The 16,164-nt window shown below is 52.9% G+C and overlaps 6 protein-coding genes and 1 non-coding gene across 7 annotated transcripts; 3 read left to right on the top strand and 4 right to left on the bottom strand.

The window, feature by feature from the left end:
- Nucleotides 1-815: 815 nt before the first annotated feature.
- CYME_CML176C (hypothetical protein, conserved) lies at nt 816-2,540 on the bottom strand (the record flags this gene model as incomplete). Its single annotated transcript, XM_005536755.1, has 1 exon — nt 816-2,540. One exon carries the CDS (start codon nt 2,538-2,540, stop codon nt 816-818), a length of 1,725 nt encoding a protein of 574 aa, XP_005536812.1.
- A 2,237-nt stretch (nt 2,541-4,777) lies between these two features.
- CYME_CML175C (hypothetical protein, conserved) lies at nt 4,778-6,343 on the top strand (the record flags this gene model as incomplete). The annotated part of the gene is made up of 1 exon (XM_005536754.1): nt 4,778-6,343. The coding sequence occupies one exon, from the start codon at nt 4,778-4,780 to the stop codon at nt 6,341-6,343; it is 1,566 nt and encodes a 521-aa protein (XP_005536811.1).
- Nucleotides 6,344-6,882: 539 nt separating this feature from the next.
- On the top strand, nt 6,883-8,907 carry CYME_CML174T. The gene has a single exon (XR_002461418.1). It is a non-coding gene; the product is annotated as a hypothetical transcript (transcript).
- Nucleotides 8,524-9,177, bottom strand: CYME_CML173C (hypothetical protein, conserved; the record flags this gene model as incomplete). The annotated part of the gene is made up of 1 exon (XM_005536753.1): nt 8,524-9,177. The coding sequence occupies one exon, from the start codon at nt 9,175-9,177 to the stop codon at nt 8,524-8,526; it is 654 nt and encodes a 217-aa protein (XP_005536810.1).
- A 1,278-nt stretch (nt 9,178-10,455) lies between these two features.
- On the top strand, nt 10,456-12,627 carry CYME_CML172C (hypothetical protein, conserved; the record flags this gene model as incomplete). The annotated part of the gene is made up of 1 exon (XM_005536752.1): nt 10,456-12,627. The coding sequence occupies one exon, from the start codon at nt 10,456-10,458 to the stop codon at nt 12,625-12,627; it is 2,172 nt and encodes a 723-aa protein (XP_005536809.1).
- Nucleotides 12,607-13,809, bottom strand: CYME_CML171C (hypothetical protein, conserved; the record flags this gene model as incomplete). The annotated part of the gene is made up of 1 exon (XM_005536751.1): nt 12,607-13,809. One exon carries the CDS (start codon nt 13,807-13,809, stop codon nt 12,607-12,609), a length of 1,203 nt encoding a protein of 400 aa, XP_005536808.1.
- Nucleotides 13,810-14,367: 558 nt separating this feature from the next.
- CYME_CML170C (similar to phosphoribosylanthranilate transferase) lies at nt 14,368-15,975 on the bottom strand (the record flags this gene model as incomplete). The annotated part of the gene is made up of 1 exon (XM_005536750.1): nt 14,368-15,975. One exon carries the CDS (start codon nt 15,973-15,975, stop codon nt 14,368-14,370), a length of 1,608 nt encoding a protein of 535 aa, XP_005536807.1.
- Nucleotides 15,976-16,164: the final 189 nt, after the last annotated feature.

The following is a 16,164-nucleotide window of genomic DNA, read 5'->3' as shown; positions in this document are numbered from 1 at the left end:
AATTTGGATACCGAGGCAGTACACCGAGAAAGAAAGTTCGGAGGGAATCGAAAGGCTGGACCAGGATGCGAAATACATCGTTCCACCTTAATCCGATGTGGGAGCACCACGCAGAGTTTCTTCCTTTTTGCCCATGTATATCCCAACACGACCAGTCGTTATCAGAGGTAAACAAGCACAGTATTCGCCTCCATGACGCGCTGCGAGGCCGCCGACAATCCATGCAGGTTGCGTGCATGCGGGCCCTCGTCTTCGCCGATCGGACCCGTTTCTCAAACGCCATCTGACATGTATGCTTGAATATATTCATGAGGTGCACAAGCTGACAAAAGAGCTGCTGTGTTAGACATATGTGTGAAATGATGCAACATTTATCTGCACACTTCCCAGTTTCGAGGCTAGTCAGCGTAGCGCGCAAACTGGTTCGACGAGTCTGTCCAACGTGCTTGAGCTGGTGCATGATCAACAAGGTGTCCAGCAACTGACAACGTATTAGAGGCCTATAATCGACCTTTATCCTGCTAAAAGTATTGGAAAGTCATTTGTGTTCGTGATCTTTGTTGCGTGGAATCCAAACAACCCATAGTTCTGCCGTTCTCGCGACTGCATCAGAAACGGGAGCCTCGACTCTAAGGAGTGCGGGCATTTGCGATCTTGACAAAGTGACTGCTCGCGAACATGGAGCGATTCTCGCTCTGTCAAAACGCATTCTGGCAAAATTCGCTGATAACTGGGGTATTGCACACAAATCGGTCGGTAAGCGTACATAGATTCTGCAGCGGATGACGGCCACTTCGGTCATCCTGGTCTCGCGTTTACGTGTTCCCCAGGAGACTTCTACGGATTGCTTCAATTAGCAGCAGCTCCTCATAAGTAATGTCAGTTTCCTCGGCCCAGTCCAAGAGCCCTCTGGCCTCCATATCATGCAGAAGAGCAAGTTCCTCTTGTTCCCAGGCAAAGTAGAGGTCTCGGCTGGATCCAGTCCATCGACGCAAAAACGCACTGGCGGGAAGCTCGCACGTATCGCTCTGTTCATTTCTGCGATTCCTTCCTGTTGCACCGGATTCGGAGGTATTGTGGCACATCAAATTCACAGTCAAAAGAAGTTCCGCGCTCGAGGAGACGCTCACGCAACGTGCTGATCTTCGACGTTTGTAGTTCCATCTTTCTGGATCAGTGCTGATCGCGACTTGCCCAGGTGAAGCATCCGGAGCGAAACGCCTCATCTGCTGCGTAAGCACGTCGGAATCTTGGGCACGAGACGAATCAGGTACCGTATTAAGAGAAGAGGAAGCGTAGACCCCTGGAGAAGACAGCGAAGGTCGTCGCGAACTCGTGTACTGGTTCGGTACCGTTTCCAGGGGAAGAATTTGCAGTTCAGAATGGTTGCATGTAGCTGGTTGGGTCTCGCTATTAGGTTCACCTCGCGGCTGTTCAGATTTGAACGTTCCAGTCCGATTGTGCAGGGGGTCCTTTCCTCGCCATCCGTGAGCTTGCGCAAGTGCTAGATGGCGCTCATAGGAGTGTTCTATATGATCCGAAATACCCGTCCGACTCGTTATAACCGGGCTGGATTTTGTTCGACGCAAAGATGTACATATTTTTTTCCGCGCAGTCGATATGTTCATAAAGTCTTGCAAGTCTTCCGGTGGTTCTGGAAGAGACGCTCTCCAATCTGCGTCTGATTGCGGACGGCTCGCTTCATGCAAAGAATCGCCACCGAAATTGAGCCATTGTGCGAATCGTTCATGGACTGCGGCAGCCACAACGGCCCGCAGCGTTGATATACAGTGCTCTACTCGCATTCTCCTGAGCTCCAGCCTCCGTTCCGCTGCTTCGGCTTCCTGGCGAGCCCGTGCCTGTTCCATTGCTTCTCTTACGCGACTCTCTTCTTCGTAAAGCTGATCCATTTCCTTCTCCGATCGTGCACCATGGAAAACGATCTCCATCAGCTCGTGCTTGCAGAACGGACACGACGACGTTGTCGTGTGGGCAACGACTCGCTGTGGGCGAAGCTGAAGGAAACATTCCGTACATATTCCCCTGTGGCAGCAGAGTGTTGTGTTCAAGCACGGGTAGTACAAGAAGCATATCGGGCACTCTTCCAGCGCACTAACCATTTCGTGTTGAATATATTCAGGACATAGACCCTTACCCTCCATATTGATGCGCTTGACTCCGTCTTCTACGACCACTCGAACAGGGAACTCTGCACCCGGGAAACGTGGTGCTAAGCGATTGTGCAAGATCAGCCGCCGGACCTTCCGCTCGTCCCATAGCTCCCGAGAGTAAAGGCCCGTAGGCGAGGTGAACTTGCCAACAAGACGCCGCTCAATCTTTGTGCCGTCTGCAAATCTGGGTGTAGAGGAGCCGGCCCCGCATTCTTGTCCAGGCGAGTGGCCCAACGAACTACGTGTCTCGAGTCCGAGGCAAGCCGCGAACAGCGAACCACAAACAGTAGCCTGGGACTCGTGGCTGCCAGCAAGAATACCGGCGGCTGTTCTCCTGCGTTGCCTGGCAGAGCTCCCGACGTTTCCCATCCAGCAGTTGGAGAAGGTGCCCAGTCTCTTGTGCGACAGCGTCGTAGGTTGGCAGGTTTTGGCGGTTCGAGATCGTCGTGCTGGCGGCTGCCACGAATCCACCTGAACAATCTGTACAAGTAGGGATAAATATGATTCATCTTAGTGACCCACGATCCGCCACCAGAAACCGCGCTTCTACTGTTATCGCGTTCCCAGGCATTGCGTTTTAGGCCTGGTGTTCACAAATCTGGCGCTTCTTTCACGAGCGCAGTGACTTGAGAATGCCTAGAGTAGGATCCAAAAAGCTTCCTAAGAGATTATCCAACGTAGTCCATTTCGTATGCCACAGCACCAGTGATTCGACCCCGAACTGCTTTTCCACTTTTATGGGGAGACTCGGCGTTGTTTGCAGGAATTTATTCAAATAATGGACCATCGCACGCAGGGGCATTTCTCAACTTCAGGTTCAGCCGCGAAGAGTCAAGCGGCTTGTCTTCGAACCTCGACAATTGCAGAGAACGGGCAGCGAGCATGTAAATCTCTCCAAAACAACAGAATCCTTCCCAGCCGCGTCTCGGGCACTGGGTCGTGGACAAGCCCCGTTCGACTTTGAGGGTTTGTTCCAAAATACTGAGCGCGCTTCGCTGTACGTCGCGGAATCAACAGAGAATATCGTATTTAACCAACATAGCAGCGCACTTTCGATGGAAGAGGGCCCCTCTGTTGTCATCTATCGGATTCCATCCGCTAAGCGGGCCACATCGTCATGCAGCTTCGTTGCGCCGGCTCACCCCGATGCGATATTCTTGTACAGTACACTCATGTAAAAATACAATGGAACAGGTCCACTAAAGCTGGCATACACTCTAAAATTTTGGCCTCTTCCAACTGGCATCAACACCAGCCTTTGTGGGATTTTTCCGCGACTGCATCATTCTCCTATATCTTACCTCCAGCATTTGAAGCGCCGGTCCCTCATATGCTGCCAGCCTCACTTTCAGCAGTCGAAGGATGCATGTGGCCGCGCTCACGTCCCAATCCCGCTCCTTCCGGGTGGTGTCAACACATCGCGTGCACCGGCGCTATTCGCGATCGACGCATCGCTTGGCTCTTTCATCTTCTTCGTGCCTATCCACGCTGCGCCTTGCGCATCGATGACAATTCGCTGTGGCCTCGTGTTCATATAGCTCCATCTCAAATTGTCCTCCGAGGCCTGCCATGCGTCACGTGAACGCTCGCACCAGCGCTCGGCACGCGCCCTCGGAGAGCAAAGGACGCCCTCCGCAGTGCCCGTCACCGTTTCCGCGCCCGGTGCGGTCCGAAAAAGATCACGGGCGTCTTCTGAGCGATACCTCGTCGAAGGCGCTGTCCGCTGCACTATGAAGAGGGCGCCTATCCGTTCGATGGAGGATTTCTGGTACATTATATCGTCTCCAAGGAAACACGTATCGGAAGGAAGATCCAAGCTGGAGAGCCAGTCGAGAAATTTGAACCCATCTACGCTCCCTTCGTGCAAAGCGTGGCGCTGTCTCCACTGGCAGCGACCGCTGCAGTGACCGAAGTTGGATTCCACGGCTCTTCCCGATGCAAACAGAGGATACGAGAGTTTCCGGGGGCATACCCATTGGAGATATCTCGACACAGCCGGATGCCGTTTCGTTGATGGAAACGAAAAGAGGAGGAGTCGTGTTGCGGAAGTAATCGATTATATGACATGAGACGATCAGTGAACTTTTGGCTCGAGCTCGTAAACAAGTCTGCAGCAGTCATCGTCAGGTATTTTCCGTCGTCAACCCAGCGGTGCGAATTGCTGCGCGCACCATTGACCTTGAAACAGAGGCATAGAAAGCCTGGAGTGTGCGCGATGTGAGCATGCTATACGTAAGGAAAGGCCAAGCGAGGAGGCGTTTAGTTATGATTTGGGTCATGACGTCGATTAATTTACGAAGCCTTGATTGAAGGCTTCACGAACCATCACGATTCCGCTAACATCAAGAGTTCCGGCGGGAAGGAGTCGAAGGATCCGCAACGAAATGACAACCGAGAATCCTAAAGCGCATATGAATCTTGGTCCCTTATTGCTGCACTTGTGGTGTTGAGGTTGCGTATGTAAAGAGTGTTTGGAATAAATTGAAAGACGGGAGCAGAGCGCGCAATTCCATACTACATTTTAATTTACATGGGTTTCGCAGATATCCTGCAGGGGTGCCCTATGAGTGTTGTTTACGGAGGTACTCCTGGATGCGGAAAGAAATATGGGCTCAGGGAAGGAAGCTCAACGCAATGAGGTGCAGGGACCTGTTTTTTGGAGCGAGGTTGACCTCGGCGAGGAGCCGATTCCTGTCCCGGAACAAGCGTTGGATCCTGAGTGCTCGCGGAGTTCGGGCTTCACGGTGGTGAACGCCACAGACTTTTTCCGAAATGACGCCTGCTCAAACGTTGAAACTGAGGAAGTGGGGTGGATCAGTGCGTCTAGACGGCTGCGCTCTCGCTCAGGTTCCGTTTGGAGGCGCCTGCGCAATCGCCTATGGCAAAGCGAGGACGGCGAGTTGCAGTTCAGGGGAGGCGAGCCTGCCGAGCCCCTTGCGGAGCGGACAGCGACTCCCGGTAGTGCAAAGCAGTCGCAGAACAGTGCACATCACTCACGCTGGCATGTTTTGAGGACCTTCAAGTCTTCCGGAGAGCTACTGGACTGGGAAGAGTACCAGGGAAAACTAGCACAAGAATGGGAACAAGATATCATCCCCAACTGGGAAAAGCGATTGAAATCGAAACGCATTCGGAGCCTGATCTTTGAAGGAATACCTTCGAACGTCCGCGGACAAGCCTGGCCTCGGTTGATTGGAAATGCTATGCAAATCGCTCCGGGTCTGTTCGATGTCCTTTGCGAACAAGCGAAAAGGACTCGACGTGCGTTGCATCACCAGGACGCTACAATCGGCCAAGCAGATGGGGATTTGGGCGGCGCTGGTGGTGAGGCAGAGACATTACTTACACACCAAAAGGAGCGAATGGACGGAGGCATTTGTCCAGCTGCCCAGAAAGCGATCGTTCTCGATCTGCCTCGCACTTTCCCACAGCTGGGGTTTTTCCACGCGGAAGGCTCGCCGTTTCAGAGCGAGCTTCGGCGCCTTTTAGAGGCATACGCCCATTTTCGTCCAGAATTCGGGTATTCGCAGGGCATGTCCTACCTGGCTGCTGCGCTATTGCTGTATCTAGATGCTCCGACTGCGTTTTGTTGCTTTGCGAACATTCTCTCCAAGTCCCGCTGCCTGTCCTCATTTTACAAAATGCAGAATCCCGAAGTGCAGGCTTATCTTTTGCTGCAACAGAGACTAGTTTTTTCGGAGAATCCCGTACTGGCAGCTCACTTTGATGCCATAGGAATTGAGTCCGACATGTATATCATCAGCTGGATCATGTCCCTCTACTGTCGAGTGCTTCCCTTGGATGATGCTCTTCGCATATGGGATGCGTTTTTTCTTCTCGGTGATGCTTTTCTGTTCAAGGCCGCCCTTGCTATCCTTAGAGTGCTGCAGGATTGTCTTTTGCGCGGCAATTTTGAGGACTGTGCGTACACTCTGTCGCATCTTCCAGAAACTGTAACTGCTACTTCCATATTTGCAGAAGTGCGTCAGGTGCGGTTCTCTCGCAAGCGTTTCGCTGAAATATTCGAGGAATGTCTCGTCGTTGCTGCGCAGAATAGCGCGAAGACTCCTTCAAAGCAGCGCACCCCCAGCCGCATCCGGCATCAGAACGACCCTGATGACGGCGCCGGGGAGTGCGCTACCCCACGCCTACCTGACGCAGCACCCCGATGAGCGCCTCACGTATGGGGCGCGTCTCGTAGCCGCCTCGCACGAGCACTTGGTATCGAAGGGGAGTATGGCGAATTCGGGAGCGGCTCTGCATGAGGCCAGCCTGGCTCTGTGACCTCGTCTTTGTCAGGCGAGACATATTTTTCATGACCTCGACCTCTAGACCCACGTCAGAATGACATACAACTGGCCCTCTAACTCAGATGCACGCTCTAAAATTTTGGCCTCTTCCAACTGGCATCAACACCAGCCTTTGTGGGATTTTTCCGCGACTGCATCATTCTCCTATATCTTACCTCCAGCATTTGAAGCGCCGGTCCCTCATATGGTGCCAGCCTCACTTTCAGCAGTCGAAGGATGCATGTGGCCGCGCTCACGTCCCAATCCCGCTCCTTCCGGGTGTTGTCAACGCATCGCGTGCACCGGCGCTATTCGCGATCCACGCTTCGCTTGGCTCTTTCATCTTCTTCGTGCCTATCCACGCTGCGCCTTGCGCATCGATGACAATTCGCTGTGGCCTCGTGTTCATATAGCTCCATCTCAAATTGTCCTCCGAGGCCTGCCATGCGTCACGTGAACGCTCGCACCAGCGCTCGGCACGCGCCCTCGGAGAGCAAAGGACGCCCTCCGCAGTGCCCGTCACCGTTTCCGCGCCCGGTGCGGTCCAAAAAAGATCACGGGCGTCTTCTGAGCGATACCTCGTCGAAGGCGCTGTTCGCTGCACTATGAAGAGGGCGCCTATCCGTTCGATGGAGGATTTCTGGTACATTATATCGTCTCCAAGGAAACACGTATCGGAAGGAAGATCCAAGCTGGAGAGCGATTCGGGAACGTTACTATCCACCCACGGACGCTTCCCAGCCTTTTTGGACAGGACTGTGCTCCGGGCTTCAGCTTCTCCCTGCACACTTCGAGCGTAAGAGGCTCCTAACAAAGTCGGATCACGTCAACTGCTCGGGTCTCGTCTTCAGAACAGCATATCGTCGGATACTGATGGCAGCGTTGGAATCTCGTTTCACGAAGTCCATGCCTGCTGTGCCGCTGATTGTACTCACCACTGCAAGGAGTCCTCGAAGTCGTGCCCTCCGTTCAACCGAAGTCTTGTCATCATCCCGTCGTCCAGGCACGATTTCTCGCCTATATCCCCTCATCACCATCTTCTTCTTCATTCGCTTGTCTTTGCTCGAGTAACATCGAGGAGAGGATTTTTTCATTGTTTGCCGGCAGCCGGTGATGACAAATCTCTAGGATTCCTGATTTCCGTGTGCATACCTCTTCCATGGTTTTATATTCTTTTTAGATGAACGCACTTTGAATGCATCTGGTACAAATCGCTAAAAAGCATTTGATGACACACGGCTGGGGATGGAACGCAATTGAGGTGAAAGACTAAAACAAGGTGCATGCGCTCGTACCGAATGCGTGCATCCACCTATGAGTCATATAGCTTAGACGATTCGAGACAGAAACGCACGCGGAGAACCCACCTACCATCTGGCATACAATTGATAGTTGCATACGTCTTGACGGGGACTGTACCTGCGCTCTTTTACTGTACCAGATTGAGTTCCTGGACAGCAAATGCGAAGCAGACGAATATAGCTAGCGCTACGCGAAAACATCTGTCAACCTTTACGTCGAATCTGCGAGAGGCTTGACAACATCGGTATTCAGCTCTTAGAATGAAAATGGAAAGCGCGCAGATTTTTTATACTGGCGGAAAGCAACAGATCTGCAACCGCACACATAACTAATCCTGTGATTGCACATCCAAAAAAAGGACGACCACTTATATCGGGCACGAGCCATCGCACTAGACATGCAGTGAATTCAGCGCAAGATATGATGCCTCGCGACCATCTGAGCACAGCAGTAAAGGATCGAAGTGAACGGAGTATGTCACAGCGACACACTCTGGAACAGATCTATCCCTTACGCCATAGAGAAAACACTTGCCCAAGGTTAATGGCACACATTAAAGTTTGAGGAAGGGCATTGGCCTAGTTCAGGGTTGCGGCAGCAATCGCACATCCGGGGTGACTCTGGTTCAAAGCACCGATCTTGCACCATCAAAGGAGCTGGAGCATATAAATGAATCTTTGACGGTCCTTTTCCGGGCCCATGATCCCGCAAGAAGCCGCTATGAACAGTACGTAGTACGCTCGCGAAGCCAAGAAAAGTATTCATGAAGATGCTGGAGAGTTCTCAGCGATATTCAAGGGGATGCGAATGCTTGGCACGCCTAATACTGTTGGTCGTCTCTTCTTTTGTCGACTAGGAACGCCTCTGCGGTTATCCCTTGAGAGTCCGTCTCCAGCAAGGCCTACCGCATTCGGATGACGAACTCCGTGAGCTCTGCCAACAGGAGAGGTTGCCGAAGAGCGCGAAAAGATTCGATCGTTGTCCAGGATCTTCCGGGTTCGCGGATGCGAAGCTGCGGAACCTCGTGCGCTTGCATCAGCTCCATCTCGCAAACGCGATCCTTTGCGCATAAGTGTTTCCCAGCCGCGGGCAACGTTTCCATGTATCCAAGTATCCTCCAAGTAGGAGGTTTCCATATCATAAATCTGACGCTCAATTCGCGCAAGCTTCTCCTCTAGCTCCCGTTTGCCCTTCTCGAGCATATGTAGCTCGCTCAGTGGTGCTCCTTGCTCACCCTTGCTCGAGGACCGCACGCTCGAGTTGCGAAAACGCTTTCTCTTGATTGGAGGAGCCTCTCGTTGCTCGTGAGCTCCGAATGCAGACTGAGCTGGCGTTTGCGGGCTCACCGCTGAAGGTGTGTCATCCTTTGTTTGCGAGTCGAGCGGTGCAGGCTGCAGCTCCCCGGTGACGCGCATTTAAGACCCAGTGCACGAGCTTCGAAGGCAGCGAAGCAAACTGAGGGAACGCAAAGCACCCCCGGAAACTAGACCGCGCAAGTTCAAGTTGGTTACTGCGGGTGCTCCACGCCAAATAGGTTTCCACCTGGAAACAGCGGTTGAGTTGCGTAAATGTATTCTGGAAATTGAGCGCGCCACGATAGAGGCGCAATATTAAAATGTAACACCAAACTGCTTGCACTGTTCCTGCCTTGAGATTTTTCCGAAATACTTTTACGTTTACAGCTTCGGCATACTACGCATGTCAGTGACACAGAAAAATGTTCCAACCTCACCTAGGATAAATAAATATCCACGCGCGGACGCCTCCCATACTTTTGTGACTGATCCTATGCTATCGTTTTCAGTTTCTCCTTGCACACTTCGAGCTTTAGAGGATGCCTCACAGAGTTCGATCGGTTCAGCTCCGCGGGTCTCTTCTTCAGAACCGCGCAACGTTTGATACTAATAACAGTGTTGAAGTATCAATCCACGAACTGCTTGCATTTATCGCGGCTGGTGGAACTCATCATCGCAAGGATTGCTGGAACTCGCGCCCTCTGTGCCATTAGTCTCGTCATCGTCCCGTCGGGCGAACACTTTTTCTCGTCTGGCTCACCTTTGTTTCTTCTTTTTTCCTTCGTCACTTGCTCTTATTTCCTCGATGGCTGGCGGGAAGAGGAATTTTTGCCATTTTCTTGTCGAAACTGACAAAGAAGGCACTCCAGGATCCCCGACTTCTATATCAATTCCGTTCACTTGGGTTTTTATTTCTTCAAAAGAATGCAGTTTGAACGCGTCTGCTCTAAACAGCGAAAAAGCATTTGATGACACGCACCTGGGGGTAGAGTGCAAATGGCGTAACTAAAAGCCCTTGTCTCCGCGAGCGCGTTTCTATGCAGAGCAAAGATTTGCTGCTTCAGTGGTGACTGGGATCAGCGGGCATCTGTTTTGAACTGCAGCGGAAGTTCTTGACGTATCTCTAGAGACTATTGCCGTGGCCGGTGTGAAAGCAAGCTGTTATCCTGCTACGCACCCACGCCGAGACCGTTTGAACGGGAACAAAGGTTGACAGTTAAGGACAGCTGCATCGCAACAGAAGCTGAGATCCTTAGAGTGACTCGCGCAGCCTGGATAAAAGGCCTGTGCAGTAAACAAGTTTGAACTGTAAAACTGTGGTCTGCGTTGTAGCTTTAAGCACGTGAAGCACGAGTCAGCGCTGCCCCGGAGGACAGCGTTCGACGGAGCTGAACTCGAATGCTTGGTTTTCGCCTGGGTTCGCTCCGACTCTTCCTTGGATTGATTTTACTCCTCCAGCTTTATGGATTTTTGGGAAATATTTTCGAGAAACACCTCGCGCTTGCGCATGATCAGCAAAAGACTGCAGCAGAGCATCGCTTCACGGAGAATGCGTCTCGAAGCTCCGCCGCATCGCTGCCAGCGCAAGTTCGAGACAGTTTCTTCACCGTTCTGCAGATAAGCGATATTCACCTCGATTACCAGAACGTGGACGCGCTGGATAATTTCAAGACAATTGTGTTTGATGCGATACCGTTCGTAGCGCCGGATGTTGTTATCGTTACCGGTGATATCACGAATGCGAAGCGGCGGAGAGGCCTTGGCCACTTCTCCGAGCAGCGCGTAGACGAATGGTCGCAGTACTCCGAAATCGTCCAAAGAGCTCGGGTGGAAGGGATCATTCCAGCGGAAACCGCTTGGATTGATCTACCGGGAAACCACGACATGTTTGGTGTGCCATCGCGACTCGCGGGAACAAACCGCTACTACGGCCAACATTGCCAGTTGTACCATTCACTAGCGAATGTCTCGTGCCTTCAGCCGCGATTCAGTTGGTTTAGCTTCCATAACGGCAGCTACGCTGTTATGCGGGTAGATGCAGTGCCAGAACCAAGCCTGCACCGACCTCTAAACTTTTTCGGGGATCTTTCTCGTCTACGTGGAGATCAACGAGAAGATCTGGAGTTGGGCGCGTTGAATCAAGGTATTGATTCCGCTTTTGTGTTCGTTGCTGCTCACTATCCATCATCATTTATTAACACTGAGTTAGACCTGCATTCAACGCTGGGGAAGGCAGCAAAAAACCGGCCGCTCGTGTACCTGTCAGGGCACCTGCATACGCTCATGGGCCTCTGTCCGCGACTCTATTCTGTTGTTCCAAGAAAACGTCTCCTTGATCTGGAGCTTGCCGACTTGCGATACGAGCGCCGTTTCCGAGTTATCATCGCGAGCTCCACCATGGGAGCCCTGGGGTTCCGGGATTTCTCCTTACGAACTGGCACAAAGCCTGAGCGAAACGAGGTACCACCGTGGCTCCTAGTGTGGATGCGGGCTCCAGTGTTCTTTGCGGATTCAGAGATTAGCAGAAAACCTCACGACTATGCTAATTCCGAGCTTTATTTTGTGATTTGGTTCCGGTCTAGAGCGTGTTCTTCTCCGGATTTTGAGGTCACAGTGGATGGAGTTCCTGTCGGAAGAGCAAGTCGGTATTGCCCGCCGTCTCGACGTTTTTGCCTGTACACTATAGGAAAGAATCTGATGCGTGAGGTAGCCGGCAGAGACGTACGAGTTAGCCTGCAGCGAATCAATAACAGTCCTGATGAACTGCTTTGTGGACCGGACACAGTGACGGAGATCCTTTCGTTTCTAGACGATGCCCAGAGCATAGTGAACGTCCCCCAAGAGGGCCGTGCCTCGAATCTGTGCCGCTTGATTCTTTTCCTCAATATGCCTCACTTTTTTCGAGTAATGACGTTGTTGATCGGCTGTGCAGCGCTTGTGGTTTTATCCGCGGCCCTCGTTCTCATGAGAAAGTGCGGACTGCACCCAGAGCCAAGCTATGGTGCTGTGCATCAGCATCCTTCCCAGGTGCGTCACGGTGAGACCCTCCGGCGGATGAAGCTTTGCGCAAAACAACTTGCCATCTCACTGACGCTTGCCCTATTTTGGTTCTTCCTAGGGCCATGGATTTTGAGCAATCGAATGACGGACAACTTTGGAGGAATCGTCTTTCTCTGGACAGTTTATTTGCCACGACATGGCCGGATTGGCCCGAACGCTGACCTCTTCTGGTTGTACGGCATTCAGGCGGCCGCGCTGATGTTGATGCTAACGCTCAACTACCTCCTTTTGTTGTGGAGAATGGAAGGAATCATTGGGCGACCACCAAACAAAGTGCCAATATTATCGCGCCGTGCGTCAGGGTTGGCAATCGCCGTAACCAGTGTGACTGCGTTGCTGGTTCACTTGCACAACCTGCTTTCCCTTCATGGAGCTTTTGGAGTACTTGCATCGATCGTATCCCCTGTGGGTGCTCCTTTTTCGGCTCTATCAAGCAATGCACTGAGCCGCCTCGCGCATCTGCACCGCCTGATGCAACGACACGCCTCCTTAAGCATTGGAAATAAATGAGGTATCATAGATAGTCCAGATGGCGATAGCGGAGTCGTCAGCACCGGTCGCGAAGACTGAACCAAAGTCAGCAAACCGTAAGCATCGAACGGCACCGCGGTGTTTTCGCAACAGTGCGAGTTTTCTGTACGGCGACTTGGCCGAAAGTACCCGAACACCGTGATCTGAGCATCCTCCAACGAGTATGCGGGTATCACTCGGACGATAGGCGAGTTCGGAGATCGCCGCGTTGGCCACAGTGAGCTGTGCAGTGGTCTCAAAGCAGGCTGTCGCTGGTGCATAGCGCATCATAGCAACTTGTCCATGAAAACCGCTCGTCGCGAGAGTATAGAACCGCTCCGAGCCGTCTACGGCGAGCGGACGGATGCTGTCCAGCGCTAGGAGCGGTTGAGCGTGCCGGAACACGGGAACCTCCGCAACCGGTAAATCGGAACGTCCGCGATAGTCCCAGGCACACATGTGATTATCTTCGTAGCCTGCGAGAAGTGTGCGCTCTGCAGGCAAGGCTTTCATACATAAACAAAGCGCGGAAATCCCATCGCCACCAGCTGTGGTCGAAGATGATCGCCTCGCTTCCAGAGTCCCTTCACGACAGAGCTTACCAACGGGTTTCTCGCTGCTGACCCGCGCATCCCACAGGTAGATGGATTCATGATTTTTACCGCCACTGGTGGCTATAAGGATGCGATCGGATGCTGCGAACTCGATGATCCCTGGGCGGCAGAAGCCGTGCGGTTCGCCCCGAAATAGCACTCGTCCTCTGGACATCGGAAAAGGCTCCAGCATCTCACCAGCCGCATGCCTCATGTCCGCCACGGAACTCGATAACTGGTCCATCTGGATGACTCTGACGCAACCATCGCGACTGTGGGTTATGAGAAGGTTCGGCTCATCGGTTGCTGCCTCAATGGAGAGCAGTGGCGCCTCAGTGCTCTGTTTCTGGTTAGCGATGACCTGCTCGAGGTCTAGATCCCAAACCAGCAGGTTACCTCGCGAGTCTCCTGAGACGACAATACGGGGCCAGTTTATTGTGGGAGCGTCTTCCCATACACCGGAGCGTGGCTTAGCTGACTTGAGAGCGCGTTCGCTATGCCCCAGCAGACAGAGCGCTGTCACTGGGCTCGTGTGACCCCGAAGGATTGCCTGCGGCGCCGGTTCCGAGTCCGAAACGGTGCTCCCCATCTCGGGCGGCAAACGTGTTGAAGACCACCTATTAGGACAGATAATGACGTGCCTGCAGCAGGAAATCGGGAACGAAACCTACGCAACTTGACAACCGGCTCGCTGGAATTCGGCCCCAGCAATCGAAGAGTGTCGGTGACAGCGGTTTCGTTCAGGAAAGCGCGCAAGTCTTCTGGAGCATCTTTCGGCGAACGCTGCAAAGAGAGCGTTCACGAGCTGTCCCAACAATTTGACCCCAATAATCGCACGAGCACCCCAGATTTGCGAACGTCAGCAAAGCAACACTGCAGAATCGTGAAACTTGAAACGAAACGAGTCCGTGGGTGCCGCAGACTGGCGGCAGCGAAGGCAGAAGCATTCAAATATCCAGCACTCGCCGTGTCGGCGTAGCGAAGTGTTTCTCGAGCGCCAACTCGTCCAGGGAAAGTTCTTACCACAATCGGAAGTTTATGAATGGTTATATTCCATTGGAAGTACCGGATATTGAGGCATAGGCTCAACAGTAAAAAAGCGCACACGGGCTCGTTCCAACGAACAGCCCATGCACGTGAGCACCGCTCATCCCCCCGCGCACGGGGGCACGCTGCTCGATGCTTCACCAGCAAGGCCTTGTTCGTGTATGTGCTCCATGAGCCACTGCATACCGGCATCCACGCATGCAAGTGTTGCTTGAATTATCCGGTCGAACTGCTCGTCGCCGCATGATGTACGCGATTGGTAGTAGTTCCGCAGCAGCCGGGCGTTTTCCGCTGCAGTCAGTGTTGCGGAAACGGTTGCGTTCGCCGGCGACGACGTCTTCACTCGCTCGACTGAAGGCTGTACTTTCAACTCGATTTGCTCATAAGTGTGATCCGCCCGACGAGCACAACAGGCAAGCTCGATAAAGTTCGAGTCCGGGGCGATTGAGAGCGTCCCTTCGATGCCCTTGCGAATGATGATTGCACCGGAGAGCCCAAGTCCCATGGAAACCTCGATCATGCGCTTGGTGTATGGCGGATGGAAAGCGGAGGCGATAAGTACACTGCACTGCTCGGGAGCGCAGCCTACAAATTTCTCAACCGTTGACCAGCCCGGGCGTTTGACGATGCTGCGTCGTAACGGCAGAAGATCGTACAGTGCTGGACAAATAACTGCTTGGTCAACGAGGTTGAAGCATCTGCTGCCTGCTCTGCTCCCCTTGAAGATATCATCGAGATTCTGGGCAAAATTCACCGCAGTGGAATGCGGCCCGAGCGCTCGGGAAAGCTCCAGTGCCACCGACTTGAGGTTCGGACCATATTTTGGCCCAGGCGAGTCGCCCATAGCGCCTACAACGTTCGCGATTCCCCAGCGCTCTTGCAAGTGCCAGGCAATAATAGGTGTAGTTAACAGGCATCCCGGACGTTCGAAGCCATCGAAGGGTTCGGCCAGTTGCACATAGCGTTGAGGAGGTCGACTTTGTGTGCTGCTCTGGTGAGGGCGAAACGAAGGGCTCATCGCGCTGTTCGCTGCCTCCGCCATTCCGAGTAGTTCGTCCGAGGTTTCATGGCGTACCCGCATGGTATGCATCGTGAGCGCGCGAAACGAAACCACATCCGTTATATCGACTGCCGGAGACTCCATCGTGTTTGCATTACAGGACAAAACGATGGATGCGAGCTCCATAGCTTCTTCACGCGACAAGACTTGAGCGCTCAGTAACTTGACGCCAAGGCGAAACGCTTTGGACTCGGGGAGCAGGTTCGTGCACAGCGTTTGAAGCACGTCACTTGCAAAGCAGTCACAGCGCTCTCGGCCCAAACGCAAGGACGCCGTGCTTTTCGGTATACAATGCTGCAGTAGTTGCGCCTCCGCTGGCAGCAACTCGTATTTCAAAAATAACGATGCCAGGAAGGAGGCTCGTCGCGCGACTTGCTCAATATTCAGAGAGCTTGCGGGGTCATCCGCTGCCATATTGGGTCCCTGCCGCTTAAAGACCTGCAATTGATGCTCAACACGTTCCAGCTCTACTTTTAATGGTTCCAGAATCGATTCCGGCACCGGTTTGGCGCCGTGTTTACCGATCGCCACTGCTTTAATGCCCTCCTGAAGAGCGGACCCGCGAACACAGCATTGGAGTGGCCTAGCAGCTTCCCTCGCTCGTTTTTTCACCGCAAGAAGCTCTGCTCCACTCCAAAACGCCCACATGAACTGCGCAATTGCAGCTTCTCGTGCTATTTATCGTTCGTAGCGCAAGCTCGGGGATTACCTTGTCCGCAGCTGCCTCGGAGACTCAGTTTGCTATTGTTTGGCGTAGCTCCAGCAAAGCGAATACTGAGAACCCCACGAAAAGAACTTTGTATTAGTTGCTCTATTCAAAATTCTCAGGGTCTAGTA

Source organism: Cyanidioschyzon merolae, chromosome 12, assembly GCF_000091205.1.
Source record: "Cyanidioschyzon merolae strain 10D DNA, chromosome 12, complete genome".
In the NCBI taxonomy this organism is placed as follows: domain Eukaryota; phylum Rhodophyta; class Bangiophyceae; order Cyanidiales; family Cyanidiaceae; genus Cyanidioschyzon; species Cyanidioschyzon merolae.
The sequence above is the reverse complement of the archived record's forward strand: the minus strand, read 5'-3'. Positions and strand labels throughout refer to the sequence as shown.